We start from the raw sequence: 12,153 nt of genomic DNA on the forward strand, positions 1-12,153 counted from the left end.
ACGGCATTTAAGTTAGGTATATGAAAAGAATATGCGACGAGAATAATTACATTATTTTTTTTTCACATTCTATACACAGGTATACACAGAAGGAAGTAGATGGTAGGGCCATGTGTGATCAGACTTTTCTTGGCTGGGAATTCGTGCTGATACCTGGTTGAAGCGTCACTCGCTATATTGATGAGTGGATATCAAGTTAAACATATTAAAACATTCGAGAATTATGATAACAGCCATTTGGTGGCTGTGTGTGTGAAACGGCCAGATAATATGAAACAGAGGGTCTTGTGAATGAGCATGTGGGGAGGCGGTAGCCCCATTAATCGTGAAAAAAATAAATATGAGCTATTCGTGCTTTCAAATGAATCGTAGGGAAATCGAATTTAAAAGTTTTGAATCTAAGTTATGGAGCCGTCTCTCAGCCCAATGGATCATGGGAATGAGTGATCAATTGCACCAATGCTCGTCCTTTCACAAAACACGTGATGACCAGGCCTTCCTGGTTTTAAACATGAGAGGTATATGGAACTCTGAGAAGCAGCTCATTGTGCAACTGTCCGATATTTGGAGGGTCCCAGACTTCATGAAACTTTTACTGAAAATTCCCCCTATGTACTCTTTGGCCCAGAATAGACGCTGTAGGAAATTTGTGACGCTTGTCTATGTTACATTTGTCACTTATCGTGATCCAGTTGGTGATGTTGGGGTGTTCTCTTGTTGGTCAGAACAACTGTTCCAATGAACACAAGGCTGTCAGAACCTGACATCACATTTCACCATTTCAAACTCTGCAACGCTAACAGGGGCTGTTCAGTATTTTTATTATTATTATCACAACTTACAATTCACCAGTGATTACAGTATGCTGTGAAAATGAGTTAAATCTGGCATTATATTATAAAATAGCATTTTTAGTAGGATATTATTTTATCGAGAGTGCTTAAGCGTTGTTACAAACATTTTGCTAACATGAGTTCTTTCAGGGCACAAAGTTTATGTCCTCCTGTAAAGGTCAGTGGGTTTACAGCTTTAATTCAGCTTTAATTTTGCGCACATTTTCACAAGGTACTGCATTCCGCTCTTCAGCTCTTCCCTGAACTTAGTCTGTGCCAGCACATAAAAGAATGTATTTGTGCAGGAACTGAGGACCCCGAGCATGAATCCAACTGATTCAAGCTCAATTGCGGCAGAATTCGATGTGACTGTTACACGCAGAGAGATAAAATAAATAAGCGGAGTTGTCCAGAGCAGTATAAAGCTGCCGGTTATACTGAAGAGTAAAATAATGGACTTTCTTCGGATTTCTATTTCAGGGTCCTTGTGATATTCTCCATTGCTGCAACCGCGGAGACTCCTGCGAACTTTACTGGCCACCAAAATACGTCTAGCAGTCAAAACATTTAGCAACAAAATTAGAACGAATGGAGCACATGGAGTCAAGGTAAGGGTAAACAAGTCAAATGCGACCCATTCAGCAGAAAGGAAAAATGTCTGTTTTAGGACACAGCCATGAATAACATTGTCCATTATATACACAGGTTCATACGCAAAGTACCAGGGAATGTTTACCAAACAACTCAACACACTCACCACTGATATGACAGCTACCGCTGTTCTCTCCGTGCAGTATTTTTTTCGCAGCTTCTTACAACATATGACCACAAAACGATCGAAGGTGAACACCAAAGTTAACCAGACAGAGGCTGATGTGACTACAGTAATCAATGTCAATTTTAGTTGGCACAACGTACTCATGGTCAAGAATGAAACAGGGAAATAAATATCCAGCGTATTCTTCAGTATGGCTTCAGCAAAAACAACCAGGAGATCCGCCGCAGCCATGGCGATCATATAGTGGGTAATACATTTGGAGAGGCCACACCTTCCTCGGCAAAGAATCACAATCGCAACAACATTAACTGCAAGAGAGGGATAGAGAGAGCAGGAGATAGACGACACAGATGAACGTGATTAATTTTCTTCCTGTTGCAGCAAAGAATCGTGCATTTGACCCACATATGCTTTTCGAGGTGAGCATGTTCTAAATGTTAACGGGACCTCGAGAAAGTGCATAGGGAAGAGAAACATCAGTTGATAATTCGTCTTTTGAAAGGAACATCTTCAAGGTAAACTGGACAACTATTGTACAATAACGATTGAGGTTGCTGAGGGCGAACTTGACCTGGACAATTTGAATGCATGCTGGGCATGGTGGATTTTAAAAGGTCAATGGAAGGTGTAAATGGTCAATTCATGCGTGTTGGTACAATGTGAAATGGGAAATCAAAACGCAAAACAGAATCTGGGCCAAGTAGAGTTATACTCTGGAGGAGGCAGTGGCGTAATGACTGCTCGGTGGTCTATAGATGTGAATAAGTACTGGAAAGGATTACTGTGCAACATAACTTTCAGCTTGAAGGTAAGATATTGGCCAGGGGCACGATCATAGTCTGAACACTTGTGAGGGTAAAGATGGAATGGTAAAAACAGAGGACCAAAAAATTATCACTGAGCTACATAAAAGACCAGCTTAGATGAGGCCGAATGCAAGTTTACACATGCGTCATCACAGTGGCGGTACAATGCCAATCGTTACTAGGTGACATTCCTTTGCACGTTCCCAGGGAGAAGTTTTATTCGGGGATGAGAGCTGATCAGTCATGTGTTTTAAGTCAGACTGAGTAAGGTGAGATTGATATACTGGCTGGGCATTAAGCAGGAATATTTCAGGTCAATGCATCGCTAATTCATTGCAGATAGAGTGAAGTAACATTGCTATGCAGAATGGGTGCACTCAGTTCTGATCAAGAGGGCAGTTTAATGGCTGACTGGGAACGGTGAGATTGCTATCAGATTGAGTGGGCGATATTTATTGGCCATAGGAGAACATTTCTTGCAAAGCATAGTGAATGGGTAATTCGAAGATGTGATTCTAGTGAGGTCATAAGTAGCGTTTTGCTTCCGAGCAGACAGGACAGAGTTCCCATTAATTGATCGGCTGCAGAACAAATCACTTTGTTGCCGAAAGGGCAGAAGGGAATCGCTTGCGTCTGAAGCACAGCATCAGTGTGAAGTGATTTGAAATGTGAAGCTGAAATTTGATTTTGGTTGGCCAACAAGTGCAGAAGATCGCGATAATGATTGACCGTGATGGGCACATCGATTTGAGTCTGAAGACTAACATATGTTCAGAAAAGTGAAATTACGAATTGTCGATTACCTGACGATAAAGACCTAACTCCTAACACACCCATGTTTAAATTAATATCCTCTACAGCTTATTTTATTTCGGATTGGCAAAGCTCATAAAACTCATGAATTTTCGCATTATTTGGTAAAATGCATATTTCTTTTCTTCAAAATGCAGGAACCTTTTTAGAGAATTAGTGAAGTTATTCAATGCTGTATTATTATACAGAAGATTAACTTCAGACATTTATACTGATTACTGCTGAAATTAAATGATCTGTATAAATCAAGCGAAATTGACGTGAGCCTCAGATAATCACGGTTGGATTATGATTTCTGTTGTTTATTTAGTCAAGGTCCACTTGAATTTTGAAGAATAGACTTTCTAAGTGAATCTCACTGAACTAATTTGTAGCTGCCAGATATGTAATAACTTGATGTGCACGTTTATTAAATTAGTTTTCTGCATTTCAAAGCAAGTTAGATAACTCTGGCCTGGATTATTATCGAAATTAGGTAATCGGCTCGCTGCTGAAATTTTGTATGTAGTGTTTTTGGCGATGCTGTAGGATAGGATATCCTGGCTCTGGCAAGGGTGCAGAATAGCTTTCCGACTGAAATCTCCGGTCTGATTCGGGAGGCACAGATTGGTGAATGGTTATTGCACATTCTCAAAATAATGGGACGAGTAGATAAGAGTTATTTCAAGTACCAATCATTTTCAAGGCAGTGAAACATGGTGCAGACTGAACGTAGAGTTTTCACAAACTTGAACTCAGGGAAACAACAATGCATTGAACGTCTATAAACGGGGTGGTGAATTAACATTTTGGATCATATTATTTCAGTGAGTTGTTGGTTAATGATTTAGATGAACTTTGAATGAAGTAAGGCGAATTAGTCGGATGAAGATAATCAGCTTTTTACATTTTTGGATCAGATTGTTCACACAAACAAAAAGAAATCTATTCGCGTTACATACACAGCCCAGTTGGCAGCCTCCGATTCACAATTCTCTAAATTGAATGTAAGCTTCAAACATTGATTGACTTAATGGAGCTGTCAAAGATAATCACAAACAGCCTTGAAAACACCAGGCAATGGATAAAAATTAAAGTTTGAGTTTCTGTTGACCATGCAGGATTCACTGGAAAAGGTGGAAGCATTATTAATCAAAGCTATTTTGACACAATTTCAGCTTAAAATAAATGCCAAAAATGATAATTGACCTTCATTTACCCGATACCTATCATAACCTGAGCAAACCTGATATATATATAAGTATATATATTCCTACAATGACATGCATTTAAAATTAGAGACATAATTACCCGTGCACTATTGTGAATTACACAGAGATGGTTAACCAAAATATCAGCACTTGAAAATATAATGGCCAGCACTGTAAATAAGGAAACAGTTTAAACAACACAGTAATTTAAACAATTATATCTTGAAGCAGCCAATGTTTGAACAAATTAATTATCAAAACTACTATCCAGTAAATTATCATTATATTCCCGGAGTGTTCCTCCGAATTAAACGTCGAAATGCCTCAAAAATGAACCACTCATTATCGACCGAATGAAATAGTGACCTATTCAATCCATTATCCTCTATTTAGCCAGCAAGTCAAGTATACAGATATCAAATATATTATCAACATTATTACCTACTAAATAAACTAGAGAAATGAACATGTACATATGTTACAGAATTACCCATTGCTCTCTGAAACTGCAATCTGCTCCTGACGTGTTATTGATTTGCTGTTTGTGAAAAGGAACATGGAGCAGGTGCAGTGCACTTTGGTTTAGGGGCCTCTTGGTGTCGTTACTTCAAATACCCGAGTCTGAAGAACGTTTTTCGGCAGCATGAGATTGTAGAAATGTAAAATTAGCCCTTTTCCTACTCACCCTCCCTGAGACCATCTCCCGGTCCACAATCCATTAAATACCCACGGGGAGGAGGCAATGAGTGATGCAAAATGGGGTCCGCGTCCAATCGGCAGTGAAAGCCTGAACACCGTGCGGCAGAGTGTAATGCTGTGAACAGAAAGTCGGTATAGCTGCAAGCTCAAGACCACCTTCTCTCAGAAACTGTTTTTCCAAAAATATTTTCCGTTGAAAGCTCAGGCAAGAAACCAAGAAGTGAAAAGTAAACATGAAGGCGCTGCCACCTTCCCCAGCACAATCTGTTGCTACATTTAATCATGGTCCCGGAGCCAGAACCTCTCTTCCGCGGAAGCGTGGAAATCGGACCACTTCTGTCTCAGTTAGCAACCTGCGTGCTGAGATAGACGTTTGAATACTTACGTCTGGCTTCAGTACTTGAGAACAAAATTCTCGGCTAATGCTCCATTGCCATAGTGAAGTAGTTCTGCACTATCGGATGTAATAACTTTCAGAACAGATGTCAAATCGATTCACAGGGTAAACGTCAAAGAATCCATGCCACTATTTCGCCGAACAACATTGTCGTAGCCTCTTGCGTCCTGAACACTATTTAAACCTCTGCTAAATCCCACAAAAAGGGTCCTCTGGTCATTGTCAACTTGTTGCTTGTGGAAGCTTCACGACCAAAAATTGCCTGTCACCTTTTGCGTTAATACAGTGACTTCACTTCATCTAAATTCATTACGGTAGTCGATAAATGAGGCTTCTGAAATGCATTTATTTCAATAGACAATTGACTAAGACATCGGAATGTCTTCAGCACACACAGTAACCTGTTCCACCGAGACTTCCAGATATCCTCTATGCATACAGATTTGTAAAAGCATCGCTGTGGTAATAAGTATGTGATTACGCTGCTTTAAATATTGGAAAATGGATGAAAAACAAGCAAAGGCGTCAAGTATTCCAAGCGGAATTTTGCAGAATGCGAATTTGCCTCTGCACAGATTTTCACAGATTGTGTTTTCTACAAGTTGAAACTCGGTTTTGCACTTGATTATGATAATTATTGCAGAGCCCACCTGTTACATGACATTCCGTAAAGCAAGAATAAGGTGTCAGCAGTGGATACCACGGAGTGAAAGATACAGCAACAGGAAGAAATCAGTTAACGTTATGGTTAAACATACATCCCTGCTTTGATGACTCCCCAACAGGAAAGAAACGATTCCAAGTTATCGGAACCGGTGTTTGAGAAGAACATCAACATCCTTTTATACGGGTAATGATTGTATTTGGGCTCTTACCAGGAACACCAATAGCCGCGACAATAGGATAGTAAATGGCTTCTATCTGGCGAAGTATCAGTTCTCCCATCTTTATGAGGAGATGTCTTTCCTGCTGAGATGGATGCACAAGATGGAATGAACGTGTGAGCCGAAACGTAGAAATCCTCTTCTTCTTTAAATTCATTTCAGGAAAATAAGAGAAACACGTTAAAATCACAGAAGATTCGGAAGGAGATGCCGCATTAATCAATCTGGAGAACCAGGGTAAAACTGGCACGACAGCATTCGTAGCAGGGAACAGAGAAAACCTATTACCTTTGGCTAACATGGAGCCCTTCGTTAACTAATCAAACCCCACGGCAGCTACGATCTAGAAAGACAAAGGCAACATGAACATGGGAACGCCACTAGCTGAACGATCCTCTCCAAGCCACTCATCGCCCTGGTTCGGAAAAATATCGCCGTTCCTTCACAGCCTCTCTGTCAAATTAATGGACCCGCCGTCCCCCCGCTAACAATACCGTGGATGTAACTACACCACAAAGACCGCAGCAGCTCACCACCCACTTTACAAGGGGAATTACAGATTGGCCACAAATGCTGCCGTTGCTAGCGTTGCCCTCATCCATGAATGCGAAGACGGACAGAAATTAATATTGTTAGTCCGAGAGCATGTTAATAAATGTACATTGGAAAACGAGAGCTTCGAGAATGGGTTTGTAAATGGCCCGTATCTGGTGAAGTACAGCAAATTATATCCTCGGTGAGAAACGCTAACTCCTGTTGAAACAGGTACACCGAGCCTTTTGGAAAACATGAAACGTGACATTCAGAGAGACTGTTATATGGGCAGCAGATAAATCCCCATGAACGCATTCATGTCCCCTAAAGAAATCAATTAGTTTCAGTCATTGAACAAACAGGTTACGTCAGTCGCTATCATTGTGAAAGGAACCGTTTCGAAGTGACACGTCGAACATTGGAATTATGTGTGCGGTCAATACAATTTAAGGGACTATATTTTAACGAGTAGCGGGTAGATCCCATAGTGGATAGTCACGGCGAGAAATGATTGACCCACAGAGCGATGTTGGGAATCAAATCGTTAAAAATTTAGATCAAAATGATTCGAAGTAAATCAATCGGTCTGAACCGCCAGGAGAAGTAGTGGGGAAATTTCAGATGTTCACCACTGTTTTGTGTTTCGGGACCCATTCTATGTTCCAACATGGCACATGTCTGATGTATGTCTTTGTCACTTAATCTTCCAGAGGGAACTAATACGCTGCCAAGTTCTTTCAGTGGATTCCTCTGGCACTGACATTTCCGTCATTGACTTGACATACATTCTGTGTAGTTGCACATAAATTTGCACCATTCTTCCTGGAAATTATAACTGCAACCATAGGACCTGGGAGGTTGGTGTTGGTGGTGACCTGATGTACAATAGAAAGTGTCTGGAGAAGGCTATTGTTTTCTAAACCGAAATATTTCAAAATAATGCGTTCAACACAATCCGACCCATAGACCCTCAGTAACGATTCCCCACGCCATTCAATCCTCCTGCTCACCCACTCACATACTCCATGCAGAGTGATGCTTGAACTGAATGAAAAACAATTTTTGAATAAAATAATTGGATATCTAGAGTACATCGCTGGGAGTTTATTCCACGCTTAACATTTAACTTTTGGCCCTCAAATGTCTTCTGCAGACAGTAATTATCAGATGCATGCACTGATAAGAATGAACTCGAACCGACGGCGCCTCCGGTTTTGGTGTGGTTTGCATTTCAAACAAGCACCAAAAATGGAATAGTTAAGATCAGTAGGTCATTCGACTCCTTGAGCCTGTTTTGCAACCCGGAAAGCTCATGGTTTATCTGATCGTGGCACCAGCCCCGCTATCTTGCCTGCACTCCCCCAACCAGCGTCCTTCCCCGGCCCCCTCCGCCTACTCCCTCACAACACAGACTTACATACTCATGACCCTAGTCTCCCAAATTAATCATTAAACTATCCAACTCAGCCAGGAATATGCGACAGCCCTGAACAGATGATCATTGTCATTCGCTCTTTGGTGATGGCGTCATAAACAGAGGGATGCAAAGTTGTTCGTCAGTGTGAAGCCATTTCATGTCACTTGCGGCGCCAAAAAGGACTGTTTAATGGCTCCAGCTCTGTCTGTCATATATTTGTCGGTCATTCTCCAAGCATGCGCTCAAAGAGCTGGACACAGGATTACCCATTCATTTCAGGACCACAGACGGCATTTTCAAAGAGCCAAAATTAAATCCTTGCACAGAGGTTACTGGAAAGCTACAGAGGGAAGTCTTATTCGCGAACCAATGCACACCCATAGCTCAAGATCCGGAGAAATTCAGCTGCGGGCTGAGCGCTTTGCTGCACACTCAGAAAGTTTTTTAGTGACACTATATCTAAGGATAGAGATGCTGTATCAAACCATTGCTGGTCACGTGCTCCACGATTACACAAAAGCTTTGAACAACGCACCCCTCTGTTCAGTACGGAAGTTTTGCGAACTTGGCGGCATGCACTCCAAGGGCACTAACTGGATGGGCAAATTACCCACCGCCTCACAAAAACAAGCTTGGCACTTGAAAGGCTTCACTCACTAAACTTCTGCAAATAAAACATGGATTTTCCCACAGATGGAAGATCAAGTCCTCCCAGGCAGTGTTTTTTTTTATATCACGTCCATATCAGTGCGAGACTTGCATAACCTTTCGGTCTCATAGAAAGCTAATGAAAACTTTCCAACTTAACTGTCCGTGAACCATTTCTAACCGTTGTTGGCAGGGCAGATTCCGCAAAACCGATAATCTTGCAAAGTGCAGCATGCCTCTTGTCGCGGAAAACGAAGTGAACACTCAGACCCAGGAGGTTTGTCTTGGAGGTCTTTATTGAATCATGATATCACGGAGAGCCCAGCAGTATACAATAGAGTTAGCCGGCACTATTAGGAAGCATCAGAATACACAGATAGTTATAGTAAAAGCGTGCATAACAGAGGTCATGCAAGTTACAAAATTGCTTGACCTTCAGTAATTAATAACATTGAAATTTTATCTTTGGCATGCATACAATTGTTCTATCTTAGCTTATAATTACACAGAACTTTGAGTAGTTACGCAAAACCTTGAGTAGTCCATCTGGCGACTAGTCATCTGGACAGACAACAGATTGCATGACTAGTCCCTGTCTCATGTGCTGATAACAGACATCCTAACTTTGTTTCAAGGACTCTTGGTAATTTATTTATGATACTTGTTTTTCTTCCTTCACACTGGTTGACAGCACAGGTTTGTCTGCGACTGTTGTAAGGAGACTTCGTTGCATTATTCTACTATGGTTTAACCACTTAACCCTTTGTTATCCTGTAGACGTATTTTATTCTCCCACAATCCCTCCTTGTTAATCTTCTCGATTAACACCAATGAGGAATAGTATCTTCATTATCATAAGGGGGTTCATAACCATAAGGAAAAGGCCGATCTATGGCAGGGTAAACCTTCTCTCCCAATCAGTGGGTTTCACTGGGGCCAGTGCGCATCATTCGGGGAACAATTGGGGCACCACCTAATCCAGTAGAGGCACTAGTAATAACCTGGGAACAGCAAATTCGCAGAGCAACACATGCACAACACCCTATAACACATGCTATCACCAACTCAATTAAAACATACAGCAGCCAACTTCCCCAACCAGAGAACCACCCCATTACTGTAGCCCACCAGGAATCTTTGTTATAAACATTACTCAGTCTTTCCCCAACGTTCTTTCTTTCTTGCACTTTATCCAAAACATGCTGTCCAAGGTTAGTAATATTCTCAGAAACATCAGGCACATAAGTGCAGCACTCTGAACCTATCATGGCACAAGTGCCACCTTTTTCAGCTAGGAGGAATTCAACGGCCATTCTATTTTGTAAGGCGGTCAGGCAAAGGGCTATCATTTCAGTAGTGGTAGCTGAAACTTGTTTCTGTGTCTCAATCAAAGCCTCAGCCGTTGAATTAGCAAATTGTTCAAGTGCAGCTGCCAGGTTGATAATCTCTCGGGAATTAGGAGCAGCTCCATAAGAGGGGATACCAATCATCCAGAATCGTTCGCATTCTGAGATGCCACGGCGATGTAGACACAAATAACAGTGAATATCTAACTTACTTATATAGTGAAGATAGGGATTCAAATATTCTAGGTAGCAGCAACCAGTCCAGGTGGGAGCGGTAGTGCCTTTGCCCAAAAATCCGTTATCTTAATTATAGAAGGAAGATAATTGCGGTATCCCAGGCAACCAGGGGTATGCTTTTTCCCCAGAAACCCTGTATGTACAATTTAGAGGATTTTGAGGATCATAACTACCAGGGCTAGTAGGTATGGTGTAATGGCAACTACTGTTTCCCGGGTTATAGGTGCCGCATGCAAGGTTCGAACACCAACCGCTGGCTTTTATCTGCTCTTGAGGAGGCTTGATTCTTATCCCATGATCTGTATAGTTCCACACATTAGCAGGTGGAGAGCAACGGAACCATCCCCTAAACATATTGGATTCTGCATCAGCTGACTGGGTGTGGAAATTTGTGAGATCCTTCACTTCTTCCTCAGTCATTGGTTTTGCCTGATAGGTGCTTGACACACCTCCATGTTGGGGAGTCTGGGCACATATCCAACAGGCGCCCTGTTCTACTTGTCTAGCATAGGCGCGGCATACGGACAAAAAGGTGTTGGGGTGAGAATCCTTTGGGTATACTTTACAGAATATAGCAAAAAGACAGAATATAGCAAAAGGCAGTATCCGCTACAAAATGAAAATTAGTTCACTGGTGACGACTGTTATAGGACTTCCGGACAATATTTTTTTTTTTACAACGAGTGGCGTGGTGTCTTCCTTCCCTTTAATCTTCAGGGCCGTTCGACATTTTAGCAGCACAAGGTAGGGTTCTTTCCACCCTCTCATGCAATTCAGCTGCTGTTTCACATAGAGGAAGAAGAGTACAAATCAAACATTCATTCTGATTAACTTGCGAGGCTACGGCCTGCATTTGTCGAACCGCAGAATTGGTATTCCATGCTCTCGCAAGGACCACGCAGGACAGGATCCAAATCAGAGTCAGCATTCTGACGGCTGAGGTAAAGTTCTTGCACAAGCACTTCCGTCCGAGGTTAGCGTCCGATTGACATGCGATGCATGGATCCACAAGGGCGTCGTTCAACCTTTACGGCCATATGGGTGGTGAGCAGGACTTGGAAAGGCCCTTCCTATCGAGGTTCCAAACAGTTTTTTCTCCTGAAAGTCTTTACTAGGACTAGGTCCCGGGGCTGGTATTGATGGCAATCTTTAATGGTTGGCTTTTTCTGAGCTTCTACTATCTGTATATGCAAGCTCTTGAGATAGTTAGGGTGAGAGCGCTTAGACATGAGCGCCAAGGGTACAGCTTCAGGCCCTTTCAAACTGGTTTCGTCACATAATTTAGCTAGTTTGTTTTTCAGAATACCATTTTGTCTTTCCACCGCTCCAATAGACTGGGGGTGGTATGGGCAGGAAAGGTGATGGTTGCATTGTAAGGACTACAACAGTTCCTTTATCACGTTAGCAGTAAAATGAACAACAATTTTACAACAGCAACAGCATAATTTCGTCAGGTGGGATACGCCTCCACCCATCGTGAGAACAAACATACCAGAACTAAAACATAATTATATTCCATACATTTAGGCATTTGTATAAAGTCCATTTGTAGGTGTACCAATGGGCCTCAT

At 41.8% G+C, this 12,153-nt stretch overlaps 1 protein-coding gene across 1 annotated transcript; it reads right to left on the minus strand.

The window, feature by feature from the left end:
* Nucleotides 1-1,029: 1,029 nt before the first annotated feature.
* On the minus strand, nt 1,030-6,461 carry LOC144672800 (putative G-protein coupled receptor 139). The gene is made up of 2 exons (XM_078534786.1): nt 6,392-6,461; nt 1,030-1,919 (listed from the first exon to the last, which is right to left on the minus strand). Exons 1-2 carry the CDS (start codon nt 6,459-6,461, stop codon nt 1,030-1,032), a joined length of 960 nt encoding a protein of 319 aa, XP_078390912.1.
* Between the last annotated feature and the right edge of the window lie 5,692 nt (nt 6,462-12,153).

Source organism: Cetorhinus maximus, unplaced genomic scaffold (assembly GCF_964194155.1).
Source record: "Cetorhinus maximus unplaced genomic scaffold, sCetMax3.hap1.1 HAP1_SCAFFOLD_44, whole genome shotgun sequence".
NCBI lineage: Eukaryota > Metazoa > Chordata > Chondrichthyes > Lamniformes > Cetorhinidae > Cetorhinus > Cetorhinus maximus.